The following is a 26,891-nucleotide window of genomic DNA, read 5'->3' on the forward strand; positions in this document are numbered from 1 at the left end:
AGCATGGGCCTGGACCTTGGGTGGGGGCGAGGGGAGAAGGGAAGAGAAGTAGAGGGGATGCTTCTTTTTCTGCGCAAGGCTAGTTCTTGTTTCTCCCAAGTATGCACCTGTAATCAGTGAGCGTGCATTTAGCAGGAGTGTATCCCTTTGTCTTGGAGTGCAAGATGATTCAGAAGGCCTTAGAGCGAAGCACGTGTATCGCATATGTTAAGTTGATTGCAGCCTTTTAAAAAATTAATATTCTTTATTGATTAAAAAATTTGCATGTCTATACAAGCATGTACAATCTCTTAACAGGTAGAAAAAACAAAATAATAGAACAAAATAATGTGTTCAAAATAATAGAAAATTTATAAAGAAAGAAAAAAATAAAGAATTAACAAAGATAAGAAACCAAGAAATAATAGTAAGGAAAAAAGACAAAAGCTATTTACATAGTAAGACTACTCATCGACACATTCCTTCCCATCTTTCTCATTATACTGTTTGATATAACATTCTTTTTTACACAGGCTTACATTATATAATAACATTTCTTTCTGCTTTGTATATATTCTTTTGATATTTTTCTTTACAAATATCACTCAATTTCTGCTCATATGGAGTTATTTGTGCAATAAAGTTTTACATAATTCTTAAATATTATCTATTCTCTAGTTGTTTTTTGTTTCAATATTCTTTTAACTGATCTTGTTAGTTTTGCTAATTGTAGTTATCATGAGTATCTGCCAATCTGTAATCTCTGGAAGCGTTTCATTTTTCTAGCTCCTTGCTATAAGGGTTCTAGCTGCTGTTATACCATACATAAACAATGATCTTATAACTTTTTAAATTTCTGATGGTAATATACCAAGTAGCAAAATCTTTGGCGTTTTGTTTTTTTTAAAGTAATTTTAAATAGTTTCTTAAACTCGTTATATCATTCCAGTATTTGCCAATGGCTACCACATATGATAGTATGACCCCTCCTCTTTTTTACGTCAGATTGATGTTTTCCCTTTATACATTTTAGCAAGCTTTTTTGGGGTAAGATGCCATCTATATACCACTCCCTGCAAGGCCTTTCCCACCTGGCCTATGGGGCGGGGCGCAGACTCACCCAGCCCTACTATGTTAAATATGTATTCTGTAGTTGACCTTTGTAATGTGTTTTGAAATCTTTAAGATAATAGTTTAGTTTTCTGTTACGTTGCTTTGACCGTATACTCTATATTTCACATTTTTCACATTGTTTTATTTACCGTATTTTTCTCTCTATAACACGCACCCGACCATAACACGCACGTAGTTTTTAGAGGAGGAAAACAAGAAAAAAATATTCTATTTTTTTTTATAATATTTTTTATTAGTTTTACAAAAGTTTTTATAACAAACACAAAAAAAAAACAAACAAACAAACAAGTATAACTTCATAATGTCATTTCATAAACTTCTTTCCTCGGACTTCCCCATACCTCCCCTTTCTGCATCCTCATGTCCAAATTTTATAGCAACTTATAAATATTTTTTCCAACTCTAATTCGTCATAGTCCTTTCTTATTCTAATCTTATATTACTGCAACCCTTTCTCTCTATCGAATCTCGACATTCTAAACTTCATCAAGTTTATAATAGTCCTTAAGATAAATCTTGAATTTCTTCCAATCTTCTTCCACAGTCTCCTTTCCCTGGTCTCGAATTCTGCTCGTCATTTCCGCCAATGTCATATAGTCGATCACTTTCATCTGCCATTCTTCCACGGTGGGTAGATCTTGTGTCTTCCAATACTTTGCGATCAGTATTCTTGCTGCTGTTGTTGCATACATAAAGAAAGTTCTATCCTTTTTTTGCACCAATTGGCCGACAATGCCCAAGAGAAAGGCCTCTGGTTTCTTAAGAAAGGTATATTTAAATACCTTTTTCATTTCATTATATATCATCTCCCAGAAGACCTTAATCTTCGGGCATGTCCACCAAAGATGATAAAAAGTACCTTCAGTTTCCTTACATTTCCAGCATTTATTATCAGGCAAATGATAAATTTTTGCTAGCTTAACTGGGGTCATGTACCACCTGTATACCATTTTCATCACATTTTCCTTTAAGGCACTACATGCCGTAAATTTAATTCCGGTGTTCCACAACCTTTCCCAGTGAGCAGACATAATATTATGACCAATATCCTGTGCCCACTTAATCATAGCTGATTTAACTATTTCATCTTGTGTGTTCCATTTCAACAGCAAGTTATACATTCTTGACAAATTCTTAGTATTGGGTTCTAGCAGTTCTGTCTCGAGTTTTGATTTTTCCACCTGGAAGCCAATTTTCCTGTCTTGTTTAAAAACCTCCATTATTTGATAGTAGTGGAGCCAATCTTGTACTTTGGGTTTTAGTTTTTCATGGCTCTTTAATTTCAGTTTCTCTCCATCCTGTTCTAAAATCTCACAATACTTTGGCCATCCGACCTCCATATTAACTTTCTTATGGGCCTTCGCCTCTAAGGGTGACAACCATCTAGGGGTTTTGTTTTCCAACAGGTCTTTATATCTCATCCAAACATTGAACAACGCTTTCCTTACAATGTGATTTTTAAAGGCGCTATGCACTTTGATTTTGTCATACCATAAATATGCATGCCAACCGAATGCGTTATTGAAACCTTCTAAATCCAAGATATCTGTATTCTCGAGGAGCATCCACTCTTTCAGCCAGCAGAATGCTGCTGCCTCATAGTACAGTTTTAAGTCCGGCAGGGCAAATCCCCCTCTTTCTCTTGCATCTGTTAATATTTTATATTTTATTCTGGGCTTTTTGCCCTGCCAGACAAATTTCGCAATATCTTTCTGCCACCTCTTGAAACAGTCCATCTTGTCAATAATCTGCAAAGTTTGAAACAAAAATAACATTCTAGGCAATACATTCATCTTAATTACTGCAATTCGGCCTAACATTGATAATCTCAAATTTGACCATATTTCTAAGTCTTTTTTAATTTCTAACCAACATTTTTCATAATTGTCCTTATATAAATTCAAATTTTTAGATGTTAAATTGACCCCTAGGTATTTCACCTTCTTAACCACCATCAAACCCGTCTCTTCTTGAAACTTATTCTTCTCCAAATCTGTCAGGTTTTTCCCTAAGACTTTAGTTTTTTGTTTATTCAATTTAAATCCAGCTACCTGGCCAAATTGTTGAATTATCTCCAACACCTTTTTCGTGCTAGTGTATGGCTCTTGTAGAGTCAAAACTAAGTCATCTGCGAAAGCCCTTAACTTGTAATGTTTTGCTCCGACCTGTACACCTTTAACTTGCTGGTCCTCTCTAATCATGTTCAGCAACACCTCCAGGACCGAAATAAAAAGCAATGGGGAAATTGGGCACCCCTGTCGTGTTCCTTTTTCTATCTTAAGTTCCTCAGTTATTACATTATTTACAATCAACTTAGCTTTTTGTTCGGAATATATTGCACCCATACCATTCTCAAAACCTTGTCCTACCCCCATCCCATGAAGGTTCTTTTTCATAAAACTCCAAGAAATGTTGTCAAAGGCTTTCTCCGCATCCACAAATATCAAAACTGCTTTAGTATTTATGTTCACCTCTAACTTTTCCAAAATGTCTATTATATTCCTAACATTGTCTGAGAGGTGTCTCTTTGGGAGAAAGCCTGCTTGGTCTCTGTGGATCTTTTCCATCAGTACTCTTTTAAATCTTTTTGCTAAAATGTCTGCAAAAATTTTGTAATCCACATTGAGTAACGAAATTGGGCGGTAGTTCTTCAATTGAGTCTTTTCAGTCTCTGTCTTTGGTATGAGTGAAATATATGCTTCTTTCCACGATTCGGGTGCCTTTTTTCCCTCTAAGATCTCATTACAGACATCCTTTAACGGTTGAATCAGCCATTCCTTTAACGATTTATAGTATCTGGAAGTCAGTCCATCTGGCCCTGGAGATTTGCCCAGTTGCATGTCCTGAATGGCACCCTCTATCTCTTGTTCTGATATTCTCTGGTTTAGATCCACCTTACTTTGAGGAGAGATTTTTTGTAATCCGTGTTTATTAAGGAATTTATCTATATCTTCTTCATTTTGTAATCCTTGAGAATAGAGTTTTTTAAAATAACTCACGAAGCAATTTCTTATTTCATTTGGTTTAGATGTAGTCCTTCCATCCACTTCTAGACTTGTAACTGTATTTAATTTCTGTCTTTTCTTAAGTTGCCATGCCAGAAGTTTGCCACATTTGTCTGCCGACTCAAATGACTTTTGTCTCATTTGCTTTATTTTCCACTCTATCTCTTGGTTCATCAATTCCATATATTGTGTTTGATACAATTTAATCTCCCTCAAGATCTCCTGGGACTTTGGTTTTGACCTTAATTTTCTCTCTCCTTCTTTTATCTTTTCCAGAATTTTTTCTCTTTTCTCCTTCTGCTTTCTCTTCTTTATTGAGTTTTGTTGAATCAAAAACCCTCGCATCACCGCTTTACTTGCGTCCCAGATCACTCTTCTTTCCACATCGCCCCTTAGGTTGATTTCAAAATAGTCCTTTAAAGTTTTTTGGGCCTTCAAGTGGAATTCTCTATCTCGAAACAGGGTGTCATTCATTCTCCATCTAAACTGACCAGTTGTTGTAAGTTTCATTTCCATCTTCACGGCGTTATGGTCGGAGCAGGTTTTTGGGCAGATTTCTACCTTCTTAATCTTCGGAGCCATTCCACTAGTGATCCAAATTTGATCGATTCTGGTCCAGGTCATCTGTGCTTGGGAGAAAAAGGTTCCCTCTCTTTCAAGAGGGTTCCTTGTTCTCCAAATGTCCATTAAGTCCATGTTCTCAGTCATTTCAAAAAAAGTCTTAGGGAGTCTCCCTTCTTTAGTGAGTATCAGTCTTTGTGTCTTGTCCATATTTGTAGAAACTACACCATTCATGTCTCCCATGATTATCATATTATAATCCAAATAGTCCATCAAAGTTTCATGAAGTTTTTTAAAGAATTCTGCTTTACCTTCATTTGGTGCATAAATCCCAATTATCAAGAATTTTTCTCCTTGTGCTTGTATCTCCACCGCTAAATATCTTCCTTCTTCATCTTTAAAAATCATTTTTGGAGCCCACTTCTCTTTTGCATAGATCACAACTCCTCTTTTTTTCACTTTGTCCGACGAAATAAATTCTTGTCCCAATTTTTTGTTCATAAGTAGTCTCCTGTGGGCTCTAGTTATGTGGGTTTCCTGTAAGCAAATCACGTCCAGTTGTTCTCTGTACAAAATGTGGAATACTTGTCGTCTCTTCAAAGGCATGTTCATCCCATTACAATTCCAGCTAAGGAATTGCAGGGCCATCTTGTTATTTTTCTGGTATTCCTCCAACTGCTCCCAGTTGTTGTTCCTCCTCTGTTGGCGGTGGAAGGTTCTGTCCAAACGAGAGGTTCAATATGTCTATTACACTCTTTTGCTCAGCAATTGGGTCTAAAGTTCCTTTCTGTAGATCTTCTTGATTTTTATGCAGGAACCTGTCCTTATCCTGTGTCGTCTTTATTTTCACCTTCTTTCCCCTGTAGTCAAAGGACAGTCCCTGTGGGAATTCCCACCTAAAACGAATGTTATTCTTCTTGAGCAAGTAGACCAAGTCCTTATAAAAAGCTCTCAAGTCCAGAATATGTTTGGGGATATCTTTAAAGATCTGTATCGGTGAATTTCCAATTTGTAAGGCTTTTTCAAAATGCAGTCTTAGTATTTTATCTCTTTCCTCCTTCGATCTCAAGGTAATCAGGCAGTCTCTCGGTACCTTTCTATTTTGTCTTCTGCCCAGTCTGAAAGCCGTTGTAATTTGAATTTCGTCTTCCTCTAAATCTTCCCAGGCATCCGCAAACTCCTTCGTTAAAAAATCCGTAAGATTGTCTCCTTCATCCTCTGGAATTGATCGTAATTTCAGATTCCTTTCTTTTCTTTGTAATTCCCACAGTGCCAGAGTTTCATCGTGGTCATAGACCTTCCTGACGATTGGTTCTAATTTTTCCTGGGTCTCTCCAGCAATAGTTCTGGCTTCCTCCGCAATTTGACGTGTGGCAGAGTTCTCTTGCGTAAGCTTGTTTATAGATTCTGTGTTCAAATCAAGTCTAGTTGTCAAATCTGTCAATTTCTGTGAATTCTCTGTCAATTTCTTAGTATTCTCTGCCGTTTGCTTTGTTAAATTCTCCAGGGATTGGTTTATCTTGAGAAGGGCTTGTGATACTGCATCCATGGAGACTGCTGTACCTCTTTCTTGTCCTGTTGTCACTATAGAAGTTGTTCCTGAGATCGAGCCTCTTTTCTTGTGTTGCTGTAGCTGCTTTGTCTTTGCTCTCGTGGTTATCTCATCTGCTGGGCCACTCATATCCCAAGGTCGTTTCCCACAGGAGCCTTCACCAAAAGGAAAATTCCACTGTCCCAAAGCGTAGCAACTTTTAGTTTACCCTCTAGAGGGAGCAAATCAGAATGTCCGCACACCGAAATAAAGAGTATTTATAAAACAAATTTATCAGGAGGCTTCTATAAGTATATTGCAGCACTTTCCCAATAAATAGAGTCCCAGCCTTCCCTGATAAATTGTATCCACAAAGTCCCAAAACTTTGTATCAAATAAACAATAAAGCTTCCACTTTGTTACCTTCACAGGAATCTGAAGTCAGTTCAGTGTTCCTTTGTTTTATGAGCAGTTCGTACCAGGTTGGAGGCTGCAGAAAGTTTCCTTTTCTTTTAAATTAGTCATGCAGCTTGTAAAGTCACTTTTTCCTCCCCTCTGCCCTGCAAGCTAGAGGGGACGATCAAAGTCCAAATGTCGGATTCAAGCAGTTAAAAGCAGTTTTCCCTTGCGGATGCAGCTTAATAACTTTCGTTGCTTTGATTGTCATGCAGTCGGGGGAAGGCAGACTTCCTTAATTTTTGCCTTTCCCGTTTTCAGCCTAATTTCAGGTAGTTTTAGTACGAATAGAGGTTCAGTCTTACTCACGGGTCTTTTTTGTCCAGATTGTTTAGGAAGGGAATCGACGCTCTCCACTAATGGCGATGCGGCTTCACTCTGCGGGCTGGGTAGCGATTCTCAGCACCGCGCTCCCCCGTTGTCGTTCCGGAGCCTTTAAAAAGGCTCTTTCTGCGGTAAAGAGGGGGCGCTTCGGGTGCCCACCGAATCTCCTTGTTCACAGGATCCGTTCCTGTGATTTTAGGGGTCCCCCGCTTGCCGAAGCGGGTCAGACCCGAACTCGCAGAGCCGTCCTCTCTCCGGAGCTCGGAGAGAGAGCAGCCATTAGCGCTGGCGCCGAACCGGAACAGTGGATGTATGATTTTTGTGGTTCATGCTGTGGCCACAGACGTGATCTGATGGTGAGTTTGGGGTAGCCCAATGCAAACATCCTGAGGATCCATGTGGATCCATGCCTTGTAACCACATTTTAAGTGGGGAGGGAAGGAAAAGCACTCAAGGGACAAGGAGCACGTGTGGAGTGTGTGGAGAAGGATGCTGCTAATAATGCAGAAGAGGGGTATAAGGGGAGAAGGCTCCTCTCCTCTCCTGCTTTTCTCCTTTAAAGCAAGCAGGCTCTGCTTCTCTCCCTCCTCCCCGGCTCATCCCCCCGGCTTAGCGAGCTGAAAATCTTGCTTTAAAGGAGCCAACCGAACACTCTTGTAAGCGGCTCCTCTCCACTCCCGCTTTGCTCCTTTAAAGAAGCAGGCTCTCTGTCCCTCTCTCCTCCCCACTCAGCGGCTCTTCTCCCGCTTTGCTGTTCCAAAGCGAGCCACGGAGGAGGGAAGCATTTGCTCCGTAACACGCACAGACATTTCCCCTTACTTTCTAGGAGGGAAAAAATGTGTGTTATGGAGCGAAAACTACAGTATGTTTTATTGATTTAGTATGCTGTAAATCGCTTTGAGGTTTCTCTTAAAATTATAAAGTGGTATAGAAATTAAATAAAAGAAGTATAGAGAAGGGATATCCAACATGGGGTTGCTCACATGTTGGGCAACAACTCCCATAAGCCTCAGCCCATATGGTCAAGATTGATGAGAGGTATAGTTCAAAAGCTCAAGGGTGGGAAATCTCACGTTTCTTACAACTTTTCATTATGAATAATTATAGGTTAAACTTTTGTTGATACAGAGCTCACTTTTAGGGAGCAGCTCGTCACTTCTGCCTTATAAACAAACCCAAATATATTGACACAATTTACTTTAAAAGCAGATTTCAGAACAGAGATAAACCTCCCATCACTGTGGGGAGAGCCTGGGGCAAGGGATAAGAATGCAGGGTCGGCCTAACATCCATCAGTTCTCTGGCTCTGACAGCAGCCATCCAGGCATTTCTGCAAAACTCACAATCAGGACATGAAGGCGAGAGCCACCCTCTCTTTGTGACCCCCACCCTGTCTGAGGAAATCCCGTATACAAATTGCCAATTCAATTTCCTAGCTGCCAGCCTTTATGTGGCCAAAATGGAACCCTTCCTCCAAGGAAGAGAGGGAGGTACCAGTAACCTTGAGGCAGCTCCATTGGTTACGTATGTCCAATAAATCTTTAGGTGGGGGGAAAAGATAGCCAAAGCCACGCAATGAGAACTGCATATGGTCAGTGGATACCGAAAACTGGCTGTGGGGGTGGGGAGCTGGTGGACAGCAGGCATGGAAAACTGGAGAGGGATGGATAGCAATGGAGTGTGATGGAAAAGGGCAATGTTTTGGATCACAAGCCCTCAGTGCCTCAGCATTTTCTTCCATGTCTTTACTAGACAGGCTGCTCTGGTGCACTGGAAATAGAGAGAATATCTTGCCTTCAACTTCTTCTCAATGGCAGCATCCACCTCCCATCATCCACAGCCATAGATGACGATTGCTGAGCCTGATGGGGGTTGGAATGCAGCAACATCTGGAGGGCCAGAGGTTCCCAAACTTTCCTGCAGGCTCCGGCCTAAGACCGAGTTCATCAGAGTTGGGTCCTTGTTGGCTAAGAGCGCCGGGGATGATGGGAGGTTGTAGTCCAACAACATCTAGGGACCCAAGATTGAATGATGCTGGCTTGTAGGACATATTGCTGCCTAGGCTAAGCAGTCCTGGGTCTTGGTAGGAGGCCACACGTATACCACCTTGAGTTTCATGATGGAAGAAAGGAAGGATATGGCAGCAGAAAACTAGAATGTTTCTTAAATAAATCAAGGCCCATGGTTGCTTTTTGCTGAGCCCTGCTATATAGGCCTGCAGGACTCAGTCTCATGTTGGATTTTTGGCAGGGGGAAGTATGTTGCCAGGATACTCTTTTCATCCTGCTTGCATTCTTTCTGTGTAAAGAATGTAAATCATTTAAACTGATTTTAATAACATTCTGATATTGCTTTAAACTGCCGAGGGTGGGGCCTTATAGTGAAGGGTGGCAACAAAATAATCTGAATACAGTGCTCTGGATTGGGATACAAAAGGAGCAAGCTAGAATGAGTTTTGTTTGCCTAACTGGGCTCCCAAAATTGTTTCCTATGGTAATGACACACGGCATGAACCTCGAAGGAGTGAGTGAAAAGCAAAAAGAAACCTATTATTCAAGAATCCAGTCAGTTAACTAACCTTGACTGTGGCAGAAATGCATTTTCCCACCTTCCCTTCAAACAGCCTTGCCCTACAACGCTGTTTCACAAGCTGTCCATGGCCACGGTCCCAGATCTCTGAAGGCAGGCAGTGGAGACAAGTTTTAACTGATTTTAATAGCATTCTGATATTGCTTTAAAATGTCCAGCAACACCTTCAGGTCATGTGGGTTTTCTTTGTTGATTCCAGTATCCATCCGGTCAAGACCACACCCAGAGGCAGGGATAGTCTTCGAACAACGACTAAGCCTGCCTCCTCGGTAATGACATGGTCTGGTCTTAGCGTAACTCCTCCTCCTGCCCATGATCACTGAGATCAGATGTCCCAGTGCATCCCCCCCCCCTGTGGAACCTGCCCCAGCCATTCTGTTGACTGGGGCCCACTCCCATGCAGCCCTGATCCCGCCCCTTAAGAACAAAAAACAAACTATACAACCAATAAACAACAAAAAACAAAACAGTTATACTCAAATTAATCCTGAACCAGATATCCACCCCCCCCAACACAGCAAAAAAAAGAGGGGGGAATTAAAATGCCACCAACTGCTTAAGGGCATTTTAAAACACATTATACACTCATTTCTATAGCATGTGAGCCTTTGTGTCAGTGTCAGGTAAACCGGTATTTTGTTTTTATTGGCAGTGGGAGAGACCAGAGTGTCCAGGAGGTGGTTGGTTGCAGGATATTCATCAAAGCAATGCCCAGTCTCTGTGGTGTTTCAGAGTGACCCCCAATGGTTGTTTACACATGCGAGGGATCCATTGCCTGCTGCAGTCAACATGTGGCAACCGTGTGCATCTAAACTCCTGGGAGGCAGAGACCCAAATCTGGACCGAGACAAGGGGACGGCAGATCTCTAGCTAGGGATTGACCCAAGCTCCTTCTGCCCGCTGACCAGAAAAGCCATATCCCCCACAAAAGAAACCCACCCTGAGATTCCTTCTTTCACTCTCCAGTTTTACAAAGGCAAACTCCTATTAGGCAAAGGTGGGTTGCAGAACTTCTAACAACATTTTGCTTTTAAAAAAAATTGTGCTGGTTCTCTCATTGTGAATAAGTGAGGTTCATAGACCACAGAATGAAAGAGTTGGAAGGGACCAAGAGGATCTTCTAGCCCAGGGGTCTGCAACCCGCGGCTCCGGAGCCGCATGTGGCTCTTTTACACCTTTGCCGCGGCTCCAGGGCGGATACTAGCGAGGGGAGGAGACGCATTGTGCGCCCCGACACTCCCCACTGTGGCGGGTGCTGTACTGGCTGTGACGTTGCACGGGGGCGGTGCGTGCATTAGTCACGCACCGTCCCAACGTCACCTTCCCGCCCGCTGTCAGATCAGAGGGCAGCGGCGTGCATGCTTTAAATGTCACAATGGTTTTGCAGCTCCCAGGTTTTGTTTTTTTCTTCGGAAATGGGTCCAAGTGGCTCTTTTTGTCTTAAAGGTTGCAGACCCCTGTTCTAGCCGAACCCCCTGCAATGCAGGAATCTTTTTGACAAGGTGGGGCTCGAACCCACAACCCCGAGAGTCTCATGCTCTACCAACTGAGTTATCCCAGGACTCGGATCAAATTCAGCTGGTAGGATTGCAATGAATCGGGAGCAAAGCTTTTGTATGAATATATTACCCGCAAGTTATTCTGATGTTTCCAAATGCACAGGTACAAATAAATTTTAAGACTGAACAAGTATTATTATTATTATTATTATTATTATTATTATTCTCCAGCCAATTTGGGCGGCTTCCAGCAAAATATAAAAACATAATAAGACATCAGACATTAAAAACTTCCTGATTCTGCTTCTTTGACAGAAGCCGACAAATTTAGTTTAGATGCTCTATATCAACTCAATGACAGGGAACCAGGCAGAGGGCCTTCTTAGTAGTGGCACCCGCTCTGTGGAACGCTCTTCCGTCAGATATCAAGGAAATAAGCATCTATCTGACTTTTATAAGACATCTGAAGGCAGCCCTGTATGGAGAAGCTTTTAATGTTTGATGTTTCATTGGTTTTTAAAAAATATTCTGTTGGGAGCTGCCCTAGTGGCTGGGAAAACCCAGCCAGATTAGCGGGTATAAATAATGTGGTTGTAATATTAATATTATTATGCTTAATTGAATAGCAGTTCCCGGAAGCCGCGGAAGGGGAGAGATGCTCTTGGGCTCCCATCCTCCTTGCAGGCTTGGCCACCGTGAGGAGACAGTGCTGAGATTCCTGCATTGCAGGGGGTTGGACTAGATGACTCTCAGGGTCCCCTTCCATCTCTACGATTCTATGACTCTAACAGGGTGCGGCCCTAGATGGGCTTGATCAAACTACAGGGCTCTTCGTGGGATCTCTGTGTGTGTGTGTGTGTGTGTGTGTGTGTGTGTGTGAGAGAGAGAGAGAGAGAGAGAGAGAGAGAGAACCTTCAGGGAGAGGTCCCTGTGTCTTTTTTGCAACGAGGTTGAATCAGCTGCAATTCCCCCCCACCTGACCCACCGCTTCCCTGCCTGCTCTCTCTCCACCCCCAACCCCAATTATGGGTACTGCGCCCCCAAGCTTGCTGCACCCTGAGGCGCTTTGCACTCACCCTATTTCTTGCAGGACAAGGGCAGTGCAGGACAGCAGAGGGGGCGGGTCAGCTGTTTTGCTTAAGCCGCGCCCCCCTTTCCCAAATCAGTATGGAGCAGCAGCACCCTCCCCTCTAGCAGCTTGCACTCTCTGCCTTTAACCCTTAAAACAAGGAGCATCTGTTCCCTGTACTCGAAGCCCAGGTTCCCTCCCTTCCCTCCCCATTGGCTGGGTACTGCAATTATCCCGCCCCCGGAAATATCCTGCCTCCTAGGCGGGGGCTCCCATTCCTGCCCGGCTGCCCAGGGTCGCTGCTGCTGCCAGGATTTCGGGTGAGTGCAAAGCCAGCGGCGGGGAAGGAGGGAAGGGGCTTGGCAAGGGGTGGGGGGTCCAGGATGAGAAGCCCCGGGACGCGGAGAAGAAGAGAAGGGAGGAAAGGGAGCTGTTTCTCTTAATGGGGCCTTGAAGGTGGAGGGGGGGGTCCGTTGTGGAAAGAGAGAAGCTTCCTCCTGCCCGGATCTGGTGCAAAGGGAGTTGCAGGGAAGGAGGCGGGAAAGGGGAGAGGGTTGAGTATTGCAGACCAGCCTCGCCATAGTAGTAATAATAGTAATAATAATCTGATATTTACACCCCGCCCATTTTCTGGGTTTCCCCAGCCATTCTGGGCGGCTTCCAACAAAATAAGAAACACCAGAAACATCCAAACATCCAAGTCTTCCGTTTTGTAGAGGAGATGGGGACATGGATTGCTGGATGGCAGAGGGAGAAAGAGGAAAAGATGGCGAGGAAAATAAAGGCGGGGGGGGGGGTCCTGGCAGGAAGAAGGAAGGGGTGAGGCCTTCTCCAAAGCAGCCCTTTGTTCCTTGAACTCCTTGCATAAAGTAGTGGGGGCAGGGCCGGACTGAGGTTGGATGAGGCCCTAAACTACTGGAGGGAATGGGGCCCTTTATATGTCCAGCTGTCTTTTTGTCAACAACAAATTGTCGCTGTTTTTTGTGTTGAATATAGGCTGTATGGTAATTTATGGACCTAATAGGTATCTCAAACCATTTGCAGAGTATGTATTTTCTCAAGGTAATTGTTGAACTGAAATACAATTATGAAGTATATTAATAGTGAAATAATTATTAAGCTCTAACTTAAAATGATTTTGTTATTCATAACAAACAATATTGCAAACACATTGGCATTTGGCAATAACAAAAGTTCCTTTAGAAACACAATTTACAAAGACTCCTAATCTAGTCCTAGAAACTTGCTATAATACTAGGTGCAAATATATAATGCAAACTACTAATAATCATAAATAGCATTATTAATATGAAATTAAGTGTTATAACCTGTACAATGCAATTGTAGTTAATACAATGCATTTTTTTATATCAGTATCAATATTACCATAATAGTCCACATTCTTCATTGGGACAGCAGACCTTTGTACCCTGTTACACTTAGTGAGTGTAAAAGACAGTATTTCTGGTAATATGTCACATTTATAAATAATACCAATAGTGTACACACCTGTACATTAAAATTATTTTACAGGACTAATTGTATTACTGCATCTACCCAATACCCATTCAACTGTATAATTTTATCATGATTCATTGTGTACTGTGTATACAAACAGTACACAAACATGATCTAAATTACAATACTTTCCTTCTTGCCTTTGCCAAAGCAAAGTCACTGAGGATATCATCAAATGATAAACTGTTTAGCTTGTCACTTTCTATCTATATGAGGCTGAAGTAACATAATTTATCTTGAGACATTGTTGTTCCAAATTCATTCTGGAACTCTCTAGCTTTCTCCCTAATCCAGCACATGTTTGCAATTTGGTCTCTGGTTCTTCTGCCCCTCCAAAATCCAGCTTGTACTTCTGGGAGTTCTCAGTCTGCATACTGCTTAAGCCTGCCTTGTAGAATTTTAAGCATAACCTTGCTAGCGTGTGAGATGAGCGCAATTGTGCGGTAGTTGGAGCATTCTTTGGCGCTGCCCTTCTTTGTCATTGCGTTCTAGACTGATCTTCAATCCTCTGGCCACTGCTGAGTTTTCCAAACTTGCTGGCATATTGAGTGTAGCACCTTAACAGTATCATCTTGTAAGATTCCACTGGAATGTCATCACTTCCACTAGCCTTGTTATTAGCAGTGCTTTCTAAGGCCCATTTGACTTCACTCTCCAGGATGTTTGGCTCAAGGTCATCAGTCACACTACCTGGGGTGTATGGGACATCCATATCTTCCTGGCATAATTCCTCTGTGTATTCTTGCCACCTCTTCTTGATGTCTTCTGCTTCTGTTAAGTCCTTACCACTTTTGTCCTTTATTATGGTAATCTTTGCATAAAATGTTCCTTTAATATCTCCAATTTTCTTGAACAGATCTCTGGTTTTCCCATTCTATTGTTTCTCTCTATTTCTTTGCACTGCTCGTTTAAGAAGTCCCTCTTGTCTCTCCTTGCTATTTGTTGGAAGTCTGCATTCAATTTCCTGTATCTTTAACTACCGTATTTTTCGCACTATAGGACGCACTTTTTCCCCTCCAAAAATGAAGGGGAAATGTGTGTGCGTCCTATGGTGCGAATGCAGGCTTTTGCTGAAGCCTGGAGAGCGAGAGGGGTCCGTGCGCACCAACCCCTCTCGCTCTCCAGGCTTCAGGAAGCTATCCCAAGTCTTGCAAGCCCGGCGGGATGTCCCGCGGGCTCGCAAGGCTTGCGGGCAGCAGCCTGCACCCAAAAGCTGGGGACAGCGGGGAGGCGCAGAGCCGCCACCCCGCTATTCCCCGACCTGATCTGGAGGCTGGCGGGGGGAGAAGCAAGCCTGCTTCTCCCCCCCCAGCCCCACAAGCTCGGGGGATAGGGGGATGGCGAAGCGCCGCCATCCCGCTATTCCCCGACGTGATCTGGAGGCTGGGGGTGGAAGAAGCAAGCCTGCTTCTCCCCCCCCCCACCATCCCCACAACCTCCAGATCAGGTCGGGGAATAGCGGGATGGCGGCGCTCCGCCATCCCGCTATTCCCCGACCTGATCTGGAGGCTGGGGGTGGGAGAAGCAAGCCTGCTTCCCCCCCGCACCAGCCCCACAACCTCCAGGCTTCAGGAGAGCCCCACCGCCAGCCCCACAAGCTCGGGGGACAGCGGGAGAGGCGCAGCGCGCCATTCCCGCTGTCCCCCGACTTGGTTAGAAGGCTGGGGGGGGGAGAGCCTGCTCCTCCCCGTCGCCAGCCCCGCAAACTCGGGAGACAGCGGGAGAGGCGCAGCGCGCCATTCCCGCTGTCCCCCGACTTGGTTAGAAGGCTGGCGGGGGGGGAGCCTGCTCCCCCCCGTCGCCCGCCCCGCAAACTCGGGAGACAGCGGGAGAGGCACAGCACGCCTTTGCCGCTGTCCCCCGACTTGTCTAGAAGGCTGGCGGGGGGAGAAGCCTGCTCCTCCCCGTCGCCAGCCCCGCAAACTCAGGGGACAGCGGGAGAGGCGCAGCGCGCCTTTGCCGCTGTCCCCCGACTTGTCTAGAAGGCTGGCGGGGGGAGAAGCCTGCTCCTCCCCGTCGCCACCCCCGCAAACTCGGGAGACAGCGGCAGGGGCGCAGCGCGCCCTTCCCGCTGTCCCCCGACTTGGTTAGAAGGTTGGCCCAGCCCCGCAAACTCGGGGGACAGCGGGAGAGGCGCAGCGCGCCATCCCGCTGTCTCCCGACATGGTTTGGAGGCTGGCGGAAGGCTTCCTCCTCCCCCAGCCCTGCAAGCTCCCAGAGCGATGCCAAAGCTGCGCGCAGCTTCGGCATGGCTCTGGGTCCCGTTCTGGGGGAGGGGGAAGCTCGGGCTTCCCCGCCCCGCGCCTGGCGGGGGGGGGATATTTTTTGGGGGCTTTATTCCCCCCCCCCAAATCTAGGTGCGTCCTAAGGACCGGTGCGTCCAATAGTCCGAAAAATACGGTATCTCCCTCGCATTTTGCTTGCCTTCTGTCTCCCGCGGTTTGCAAGGCTTCATTGGACAACCACTTTGCTTTCTTGCATTTCCTTTTCATTGGGATGCTTTTCATTGCTGCCTCCTGTATGATGTTCCAAGCCTCCATCCATAGTTCTTCAGGCACTCTGTCCACCAAATCTAAATCCTTAAATGTGTTCCTCTCTTCCACTGTGTATTCATAAGGGATTTGATTTACCGTAGATTGTATCTTACCGGCCCAGTGGTTTTCCCTACTTTCTTCTGTTTAAGCTTGAATTTTGCTCTAAGAAGCTGATGATCTGAGCCACAGGCAACTCGAGGTCTTGTTTTTGCTGACTGTATAGAGCTTCTCCATCTTTGGCTGCAGAGAATATAATCAATCTGATTTCGATGCTGCCCATCTGGTGATGTCCATGTGTAGAGTCGTCTCTTGTGTTGTTGGAAAAGCGTGTTTGTGATGACCAGCTTGTTCTCTTGACAGAACTCTATTAGCCTTTGCCCTGCTTCGTTTTGATCTCCAAGGCCAAACTTGCCAGTTGTTCCTTTTATCTCTTGACTCCCTACTTTAGCATTCCAATCCCCTATAATGAGAAGAACATCCTTCTTTGGTGTCACTTCTATAAGGTGTTGTAAGTCTTCATAGAATTGGTCAATTTCAGTTTCTTCAGCACCAGTAGTTGGTGCATAAACTTGGATTACTGTGATGTTAAAAGGTCTGCCTTGGATTCGTATCGAGATCATTCTGTCATTTTTGAGATTGCATCCCATTACAGCTTTCGCCACTCTTTTGTTGGCTATGAGGGCCACTCCATTTCTTTTACGGGTTTCTTGCCCACAGTAGTAGATGTGATGGTCACCCGAGCTGAATTCGCCCATTCCCGTCCATTTTAGTTCACTGATGCCCAGGATGTCAATATTTATTCTTGCCATCTCATTTTTGACCACCTCCAACTTACCCAGGTTCATGGTTCTTACATTCCAGGTTCCTATGCAATATTTTTCTTTACAGCATTGGACTTTCCTTTCGCTTCCAGGCATATCCGCAGCTGAGCGTCCTTTTGGCTTTGGCCCAGCCGCTTCATCAGCTCTGGATCTATTTGTACTTGCCCTCCGCTCTTCCCCAGTAGCATGTTGGATGCCTTCCGACCTGAGGGGCTCATCTTCCAGCGGCATAACTTTTATATGCCTGTTGTCTTTGTCCATGGAGTTTTCTTGGCAAGGATACTGGAGTGGCTTGCCGGTTCCTCCTCCAGGTGGATCACGTTTGGTCAAAACTCTCCACTATGACCTGTTCATCTTGTGTGCCCTACTCGGCGTAGTTCATAGCTTCTCTGAGTTCTTCAAGCCCCTTCATCACGGCAAGGCAGTGATCCATGAAGGGGATCCTAATTAAGCCTCCTAATTAAGCCTCCTAATTTAGCCGGGTCACTTCCTGCCTCCCAGGCGGGGGCTCCCATTCCCACCCCCACTGCCCAGGGTCGCTGCATCTGCCGCCGCTGTCAGGATTTTGGGTGAGTGCAAAGCCAGCGGTGGGGAAGGAGGGAAGGGGCTTGGCAAGGGGTGGGGGTCCAGGATGAGAAGCCCTGGGACGGGGAGAAGAGGAGAAGGGAGGAAAGGGAGCTGCTCTTTTTAATGGAGCCTTGAAGGTGGTGGGGGGGAGGGGTTTCCGCTGTGGAAAGAGAGAGGTTCCTCCTGCCCGGATCTGGTGCAAAGGGAGTTGCATGGAAGGAGGTGGGAAAGGGGAGAGGGTTGGGCATTGCTGGCAAGGCTCGCAATAAAATAATAATAATAATACCCAGCCCATTGTCTGGGTTTCCCCAGCCACTCTGAGCGGTTTGCAACAAAATAAAAAACAGCCAAAGCAACCAAACATTGAAGGCTTTTGTAGAAATGGCCTTCGATTTTAAAGAAATGCCCTCTTTAAGAAATCACGTGGTGTAAATATGCATGTTGTCCTCGAGGTGCAAACACACATAGCATGAGCAAGCAAGCAGTGCTCCAAAGTGCTTCTCTTGCCATCTAAGTTGTTTACTAATGGCAAAAGCTCCTGTATGTTCCATGGAATCTACTCTCAGGCTATTGTAAGCCAGAAAATCACTTATCTCTTCAGTTTACACCAATAAAACTCAGAAACAGGAGGAGTTAGGCGTCTAACATTGTTTATAGCAAAACAATAGGTTACAGTTTGATCGTTCCACAAAACTACAACCCTGCCTGGTGTTCCAGGCAGTGATATTTTTATATGTAATGCTGAACAAAGCATTTGAATTTCCACCAATCGTATACAGTACAGTACATCAGAGATGTCCAAGTGGTCGACCACAATCAACAGGTAGTCTTCTGTGTTGTTTTGGGTCAGTTATTGGACCCTTGAAGGCCCCTCCCCTCTCCGCAACCACTTCTGCGCATGCTCCTGTTCTCTTTTTGCTCAGCAGTTCCTTGTTGTTTTTAAAATAATTTTTATTACATTTTCAGTTTTTTGTAATCACAATATCCATACATAAATCAAGAAGCTGAAACATCGCTCTATCCGAGCATCGACCTCCTCTCGCCCCTCATTCTGACTTTCGTACATATTTACCTTATACTTAGCATTTCTATAGCCACTTTTTTACCTTCTCTCTTATTTTTATATTTCCTCTTATTAAATGCTAATCAGTTCCTTATATTGTCATTATGAAACATTTCAACCCAAAGCTACAAACCTTTTCAGATGTTTACAATATTCTTTCATATACTCGGCCCCAGACACACTGATCAGATGCTTGGAAGCTGTGGCTGGATGGTTACGTGGGAGCCGGTTGAAGTTAAATCCTTCGAAGACAGAGGTCCTCTGGCTGGGACGGGACGATATGGGATTGAGGGGGCAACTCCCATCTCTTGCGGGGGTGCAATTAGTGCCAGCACCGTCCGTTAAGAGTTTGGGTGTAATCTTCGATACCTCCCTCTCCATGGAGGCGCAGATTGCAGCTATAACAAAGGCGGCATTTTTTCATCTCCGCCAAGCTAAGCAGTTGGCTCCTTACCTCTCTCACCCTGACCTGGCCACTGTGATCCACGTGACGGTCACCTCCAGACTGGATTATTGTAACTCGCTCTACGTGGGGCTGCCCCGGAGACTGACTCAGAAACTCCAGCGGGTGCAGAATGCCGCAGCGAGACTCCTTATGGGGTCTTCGCTGCGGGATCACATTCATCCGGTGCTATACCAGCTGCACTGGCTCCCGGTGGAGTACAGGATCAGGTTCAAGGTGCTGGTTTTAACCTTCAAAGCCCTACATGGCCTAGGACCCTCATATCTACGGGACCGCCTCTCCTGGTATGCCCCACAGAGGAACTTACGGTCCTCAAATAAAAACATCTTGAAGGTCCCAGGCCACAGAGAGGTTAGGCTGGCCTCAACTAGAGCCAGGGCTTTTTCGGCTGCGGCTCCAACCTGGTGGAACGCTCTGTCACAAGAGACAAGGGCCCTGCAGGACTTGACATCTTTCCGCAGGGCCTGCAAGACAGAGCTGTTCCACCAGGCCTTTGGTTAGGGCACAGCCTGACTCCCTCCTTTGGCAATCTTTACAATACTTTAGTTTATGGTTGCCATCAATTTTGATTTTAATTAATTCTTATGATGTTTTTATAATGTTGCACTATTTTAGTGTTGTTAGCCGCCCTGAGCCCGGCTTCGGCTGGGGAGGGTGGGATATAAATAAAATTTATTATTATTATTATTATTATTATTATTATTATTATTACTATTATTATTATATAATATAAATTTGCTGCAGTGTTTTTGAAACAGTTTGTTGCGCTGATTCTGGATCTTCCCCGTCAGCTTTGCTAACTCTACGTATTCCACCATCTTACTCCGCCATTCTTCCAATGTTGGAATCTCCTGCAATTTCCATTTCTGAACCAGAAGAATCCTTGCGGCCGTTGTGGCACACATAAATAGATTCACATCTTTTTTAAAAATTTCATCTCCAATTAGACCTAACAAAAATTAACTGGTTTTTTACTGAAATTGTATTTAAATATCTTTTTTATTTCATTGTAAATTGTACCCCAATATGTTTTCACCCTAGTAACACGTCCACCACATGTGGAGGAAATTCCCCTCCTTTTCCTTAAATTTCCAACAGTTTTTATCCTGATTTCTATACATTTTTGCAAGTTTGGCCGGTCTCATGTACCATCAATACATCATCTTCATTTGATTTTCTTTGAGTAACATACATGCTGTGAATTTAATGGTTTTGGTCCATAATATTTTCCATTCTTCAAAATCAATATTATGTCCCAAATCCTGGGCCCATTTGATCATAACACTTTTTACCTCGTCATCCTTTGTGTGCCACTCCAATAATAGCTTGAACAATTTCGACAGTGTTTTCCTTTTACTACTCAACAATTCAGTCTCTAGTTTTTATTTGATGCTACCAAACCTAGTTCTCTTGCTATCTTCTCCGAATACATCCTGCAATTGGTGATACTGCAATCAATCAGTTAATTTTTCTCTCAGTTCTTCAAATGGATTTACCTTTATTTTGTTATCCACTTCCATTAACAGGTCTTTGTATGTTGCCCCTTCACTTCCCATGTTTTTCTTTTTTACTGCAAAGGCTTCCAATGGAGAAAGCCACCACAGGGTTTTACGTTCAACCAGTGTTTTGTATCTATTCCAAACTTCGTATAATGATTTCCTAATGGTGTGATTTAAAAAACCTCTTACATATTTTAACCAGCAGCTCCTTGTTTTAATGTTTATTGTTGCCAAAAGAATCTAAATTTTTCTTGCTTCCCCCGCCTCCTTAAAAAAAGTCCCTTTAGAGTTTCACGTTCCTCATATTCATCATTGCCTCATTTTATTATAATACACATGCGCAACAAGCACTGGCATTTTCTGCTGAATAAGTTCTGATGCCTACCGCGTTCTGTTACATTGTGTTAGTTGTGCATGTTGGGAACCTGTGTTGCATGCAGCCATTTGCATCATGTGGCGACTCATGTTCTAGCTTTCTGCTGTATCTTTGTGATTCCCATATTAGCTGTATTTCTGCCCCAATTGGGAGGTGGCAACTTGCAAGATAGCCAGTTTCATAAAGCACAGGCTACCATAACTTCTTTATTAGAAGCATACTCAAGGATTTAAAGGGGTACACATTGTTACATTTATTGTGGCCCTTTGGGCAACTGCCACAAGGCCACTAATGCCCATACCATGCCAGCCTTAGGAAGGGAGAAGGGACAGGCAGACGGAAGGAATTCCCAAAGGTGTTTGAAAATGGGTGGAGGCTCTTGGGAAGCGGGTGCCCAATAGGGGCTTCTACAGGGGCAACAGAATGTGTTGGGCAAAATCCCTGCAGGGGCTCTGAGACGCCCTTGACTTCTTCCTTCCTCCCAGGAAGCTACAACTTGCCCTGACTTCTGTGCTCCTGAAGAAGTTGAACCTGCAAACCTGGTCAGGATGGACGCAGGAAGATGGACAGCTGACCTGGTCAAGCTGTCTCCTGCATCCCTCCCTGCAACCTTTGAGCATCCCCTCCCGGGACCCTCGGAGAAATCTGGTGAGTTTCAGGGGAGAGGAGATGGGAACATGGATGGCTGGATGGTGGAGGGAGAAAGAGGAAAAGATGGAGAGGAGGCCAAAGGCAGGAAGGGCCAGGCAGGAAGAAGGGAGGGAGGGAGGGAGGGAGGGAGGGAGGGGTGAGGCTTTCTCCAAAGCAGCTCTTTGTTTTTGGAATCTCTGGTGTTATTTCCACTGCAGGATTAAGTGACGATAATGATGTTGTTCACCAATCCAGAAAAATGGGTGAAGGGGGCTATGGAAATGCTTCCTGTCATTAATTATATTTCATATATTTAAATAGTTTATGTTACTTTTATTTTTTTAAAGACTGGGTCAGAGTGATACATTCCACCAGATTCAAAATACAGTAGATGCACGCACCTCCCCAGTTCCGTGGGCTTTCGAGACAAAGGACCTGTTATCATGATACACAGTTCATGTGGCTGGAGGCTCTGCACATAGGATTGGGCATATGAAGACCGAGGGTGGCCAGTATTATAACCAAATAGTGTAAACTTGCCATTTTTACAGACGGATTGTGTGTGAGAGTGAGTGGGATAATAATTTATAGCGCCCCTGTAATTCTGTCCCTCCATAAGCTTACATGGACCTACAGTGGTACAACCTTGGTACAAATTTCAAAATATGTGCACAAAACCAACAAAGAGACTCACCGGTTTATAGTGTCACCAGCTTTCCTAATCAAGAGTTCCCTTTGTCAGACTGCAGCCCACAAATACCTTTAGGTCATAATACCTTTATGAGCCTTTTAGGCCTGCAAAAGATGAATAAACAGAAGCACAGGAGACAGTGACTGCCAGCAACTAGGGTAGCTTGAAAAAAATTATTAGACTGATGTCTGTGCTCTGCCCTCACAGTCCTAGGCAATAATGCTTCTTAATACTAGTTTCTGGAAAGCACAGGAGGGCAGAGGGCTCTTGGGCTGAAATCTTGCTTGCTGGTTTCCCCCAGGCTTCTGCTTGGCCACTGTGAGAACAGGGTGCTGGACTAGGTGGGCCTTTTCCCAATGCAGCAGGCTCTGTTTAGGGTCTAATATATTGCAATATTTTTACACTTACATGTGGCATAAGAACATTTCAGTTTTACTTCTTACTCATAGGAGAGACTGCTGTTGGAGCCTGAGATCATTTCCTCACTTGAAAAAGAAAAAGACAGGTGTGTCTTATAAGCCAGTCTTATAAGCCAGTTCCACCGTAGATATCTATTATAAAATGATGGCGATTTCTTAAGTGTGAATGGAGTGATCTGTTACGATATAGAAGCAATGCAGCTGCGAGCTGCTAGTTTGAAAACATCACATGATGTTGGGACTGTCCGTGGGAAACAGAGGGCACCGGAATTAGCTCAGAGTGTAATATGAGCTGTACAGGAAGTGTTTGTCTCTCGACTGCTGGAGTTTGAAGAGAGCAGTCATGTTTTTTGTAACGCTGCAAAGACAGAAATAAAGGCATGTAAATACGTTTCTGTCTGTCTCTTTCCCCTGCTGGGGGGGCAACAAAGAGGGGGATGTTCTTCTCACGCTGAGAAGGATCGCCTATCGTGACCTCTGCCTGGATCTTGCTGAGGAATGCAGACAGGGAGGTCAACAGGAGTCCAAGCCGGGTGCCTGGGAGTGTTGACAGTTTCTCCTGATAAAGGCTTGATTTCCGACATGATCATGGGTTGCTCTTGCCATTATCTCTTCTTTATTCCTAAAAAATTGGAACATGGAGACAGTGGACAATGGAGTGAAAATAAGAGAAGGTGCACATGGGACTTCACATGTGTTCAGTTCCTTTTTTGTCTTTTTTAAAAGTCTAACAGGATTCTCTCTCCCCCCCACTCCCAAACAGGTGAGGAAGACGATGGTCAGAATTCTACGGAGCCATCTGTGAATTCATTGGGAAGAACAAAGAAACAGTTTAAATGCAGGGAATGTGGAATGTGCTTTAGTCACTGTGGAAGAATGAGGATACACCAAGGAACTCACATGGGGGAGAAACCATTCAAATGTATTGAATGTGGAAAAAACTTCAGTCAAAGTGGAGACCTTAGAATACATCAACAAATTCACACAGGGGAGAAACCATTCAAATGTATTGAATGTGGAAAGAACTTCAGTGATAGTGGAAACCTAAGAATACACCAACGAACTCACACAGGGGAGAAACCATTTAAATGTATTGAATGTGGAAAGAGCTTCAGTCGTAGTGGAACACTTAGAATACATCAACGAACTCACAGGGGGGAGAAACCATTTACATGTATTGAATGTGGAAAGAGCTGCAGTCAAAGTGGAAACCTTAGAATACATCAACGTACTCACACAGGGGAGAAACCATTCAAATGTATTGAATGTGGAAAGAGCTTCAGTCAAAGTAATCACCTTAGAATACATCAACGGACTCACACAGGGGAGAAACAATTTACATGCATTGAATGTGGAAAGAGCTTCAGTCGTAGTGGAACACTTAGAAGACATCAACAAACTCACACAGGGGAGAAACCATTTAACTGTATAGAATGTGGAAGGGGCTTCAGGCGTAGTGGTCACCTTAGAACACATCAACAAACTCACACAGAGAAACCATTTAGTTGCATTGAATGTGGAAAGAACTTCAGTCAAAGTGGAGACCTTAGAATGCATCTACAAACTCACACGGGGGAGAAACTATTTACATGTATTGAATGTGGAAAGAGCTTCAGTCAAATTGGAAACCTTAGAATTCATCAACGAACTCACACAGGGGAGAAACCATTTAAATGCATTGAATGTGGAAAGAGCTTCAGTCATAGTGGAGACCTTAGAATACATCAACGGACTCACACAGGGGAGAAACCATTTAAATGCATTGAATGTGGAAAGAGCTTCAGTTGTAGTGGAACACTTAGAAGACATCAACAAACTCACACAGGGGAGAAACCATTTAACTGTATAGAATGTGGAAAGGGCTTCACGCGTAGTGGTCACCTTAGAACACATCAACAAACTCACACAGAGAAACCATTTAGTTGCATTGAATGTGGAAAGAACTTCAGTCAAAGTGGAGACCTTAGAATGCATCAACAAACTCACACGGGGGAGAAACTATTTACATGTATTGAATGTGGAAAGAGCTTCAGTCAAATTGGAAACCTTAGAATTCATCAACGAACTCACACAGGGGAGAAACCATTTAAATGCATTGAATGTGGAAAGAGCTTCAGTCATAGTGGAGACCTTAGAATACATCAACGGACTCACACAGGGGAGAAACCATTTAAATGCATTGAATGTGGAAAGAGCTTCAGTCGTAGTGGAGCTCTTAGAAGACATCAACAAACTCACACAGGGGAGAAACCATTTAACTGTATAGAATGTGGAAGGGGCTTCAGGCGTAGTGGTCACCTTAGAACACATCAACAAACTCACACAGAGAAACCATTTAGTTGCATTGAATGTGGAAAGAACTTCAGTCAAAGTGGAGACCTTAGAATGCATCAACAAACTCACACGGGGGAGAAACCATTTAAATGTATTGAATGTGGAAAGAGCTTCAGTCTTAGTGGAAACCTTAGAAGACATCAACGAACTCACACAGGGGAGAAACCATTTAAATGCATTGAATGTGGAAAGAGCTTCAGTCATAGTGGAGGCCTTAGAAGACATCAACAAACTCACATAGGGGGGAAATTGTTTAAATGTAGGGAGTGTGGCAAGAACTTCAGTCAAAGTAGACACCTTAGGAAACATCAGCTAACACACACAGGGGGGAAACCACAATGTAGGGAATGTGGAAAGAGCTGCAGATGCAGTGGAGACCTTAATATTCATAAGCAAATTCACACAGATGAAATGCCATATAAATGTATGCAGTGTTCCACTCAGTTTTCACACTTTGCTTCATATCAAGAAACTCATAAAGGCAGAAATCAATTTTAAATGCATGGAACCTGTGAGATGTTCTGTTGTTTGTATTGAAATTTGTATACACACATATATGTGTTAAATAATGAGGAGATTTCACCCCTCTCATATCCAAGAATCTGCTGATGTTCTCTGCTGATTCTCTAGAGAGGAGGGGCAGTTTCTGCTCTCTACTTATTTCACTCCAACCTCACATCAAAGAGAGAGAGACTGAGTTTTAGAGAGAGCGAGATAAGGTTGCTGCTAAGAGCAGCTGCAGACATTCAGTGCAGTTCAGCATTTTTCATTTAGACCTCATTTAGCTCTGTATATAGTTGTGTATTATAGTTGTAGATAGAATAAAGAAGATATTCTACAGAGCTGCTCTCCGAGTCGTTTATGGTCTGCTATACTCTGCTGTGCGACGACTGTCTTCTTGTTGGAGTGAATCCGGTGCTCACAACTCTAAGCTGTGAGTCCACAGCACTTTGACCTGTTCCTGTATAGAAGGTGGTCTCTGGAAGTGCTACCCAGCTCGCCTAGCCCAGTTGAGGCTGAAGTGGATGAGTCCAGTTGGTGGCTCAAGGGCGATGCTGACAAGTCACATATAGTAAATGTACAAAATAACTTGCTAGTTGTTGCTAGATAAAAAGGGGGAGAGTGTGAATCTGGAATGTTCACATATATATGTATTAAAGTAATGAAGGTCACATATACTAAAGGTACAAAAGAAGTTGGAAGTTGTTGCTAGATAAACACGGAGAGTGTCAATCTGGAATGCTCAAGGTGTGTGATGAATCTGTTGAGTTTTGACCTCTGCCCTTCACTGCCAAAATGATGGGCTGCCCTTGTCTTGTGGATCAGCATCTGTCAGGCTTCAGGGAATTGGCTTCCTTCCCCCTTGGCCGTAGATAAGCAGAACAAAGGGAAAGGAGTCTTCTTACCCGTTAGAAACTTTAATGATCCCAGCGAGAGAACAAAGAACCCGTCTTCTAGAAATGACAGTGCTCCCAATGAAGAGGTCCACCCCCTCACATCCCTAGTCACCCCCGTCACTTCTGCGTCTCCTAACCTGAGCCTGTACCCACTGTGCGTTCTGTCCTGCCACTTTTGCAACTCTCCTTGACCTTGGGGAAAGCGGATGGATGCTTTCCAGAGACAGTGAATCTGTTATTCCCCCCCCCGAGTTTCTTCTCCAAGCTGTTCCCCATCCAGTACTTCCCAGCTTCTGCCTTCTGATTGACTTCCCGCTCCTTCCCTGCTCGGGTGGCGAGCCTATTTGGGCTTGCCCATGAAGGCTGATGGATCCTGATAGATTCCATCAGGCCTTGCGGGACCCTGCTCCTCCTGGCGACTCATTAGATGAC

At 44.2% G+C, this 26,891-nt stretch overlaps 2 protein-coding genes and 1 long non-coding RNA gene across 11 annotated transcripts in view; 1 reads left to right on the forward strand and 2 right to left on the reverse strand.

The window, feature by feature from the left end:
* Window positions 1-25,904, forward strand: part of LOC309524682 (uncharacterized protein) — a 139,826-nt gene extending 113,922 nt beyond the window's left edge. Inside the window, exons 2-4 of one of the 9 annotated variants that reach the window (XM_082209574.1) lie at window positions 12,442-12,467; window positions 21,474-21,636; window positions 23,492-25,904. In XM_082209574.1, the coding sequence (XP_082065700.1) occupies window positions 21,537-21,636; window positions 23,492-25,560 (2,169 nt within the window). In that variant the 5' untranslated portion in view covers window positions 12,442-12,467; window positions 21,474-21,536 and the 3' untranslated portion in view covers window positions 25,561-25,904. Of the gene's footprint in view, window positions 1-12,139; window positions 12,468-12,657; window positions 12,967-17,519; window positions 17,590-21,473; window positions 21,637-23,491 lie in introns of those variants that run through there. The other 8 variants (XM_082209575.1, XM_082209572.1, XM_082209576.1 and 5 more) reach the window with 8 other exon arrangements.
* The window catches only part of NRM (nurim), a 143,494-nt gene that overhangs the window by 107,965 nt on the left and 8,638 nt on the right, over window positions 1-26,891 (reverse strand). The gene's annotated exons all lie outside the window — the stretch shown is intronic.
* Window positions 1-26,891, reverse strand: part of LOC309525433 — an 85,899-nt gene that overhangs the window by 22,909 nt on the left and 36,099 nt on the right. The gene's annotated exons all lie outside the window — the stretch shown is intronic.

This window comes from Podarcis vaucheri (genome assembly GCF_965113315.1).
Source record: "Podarcis vaucheri genome assembly, chromosome: 2".
Classification (NCBI taxonomy): domain Eukaryota; kingdom Metazoa; phylum Chordata; class Lepidosauria; order Squamata; family Lacertidae; genus Podarcis; species Podarcis vaucheri.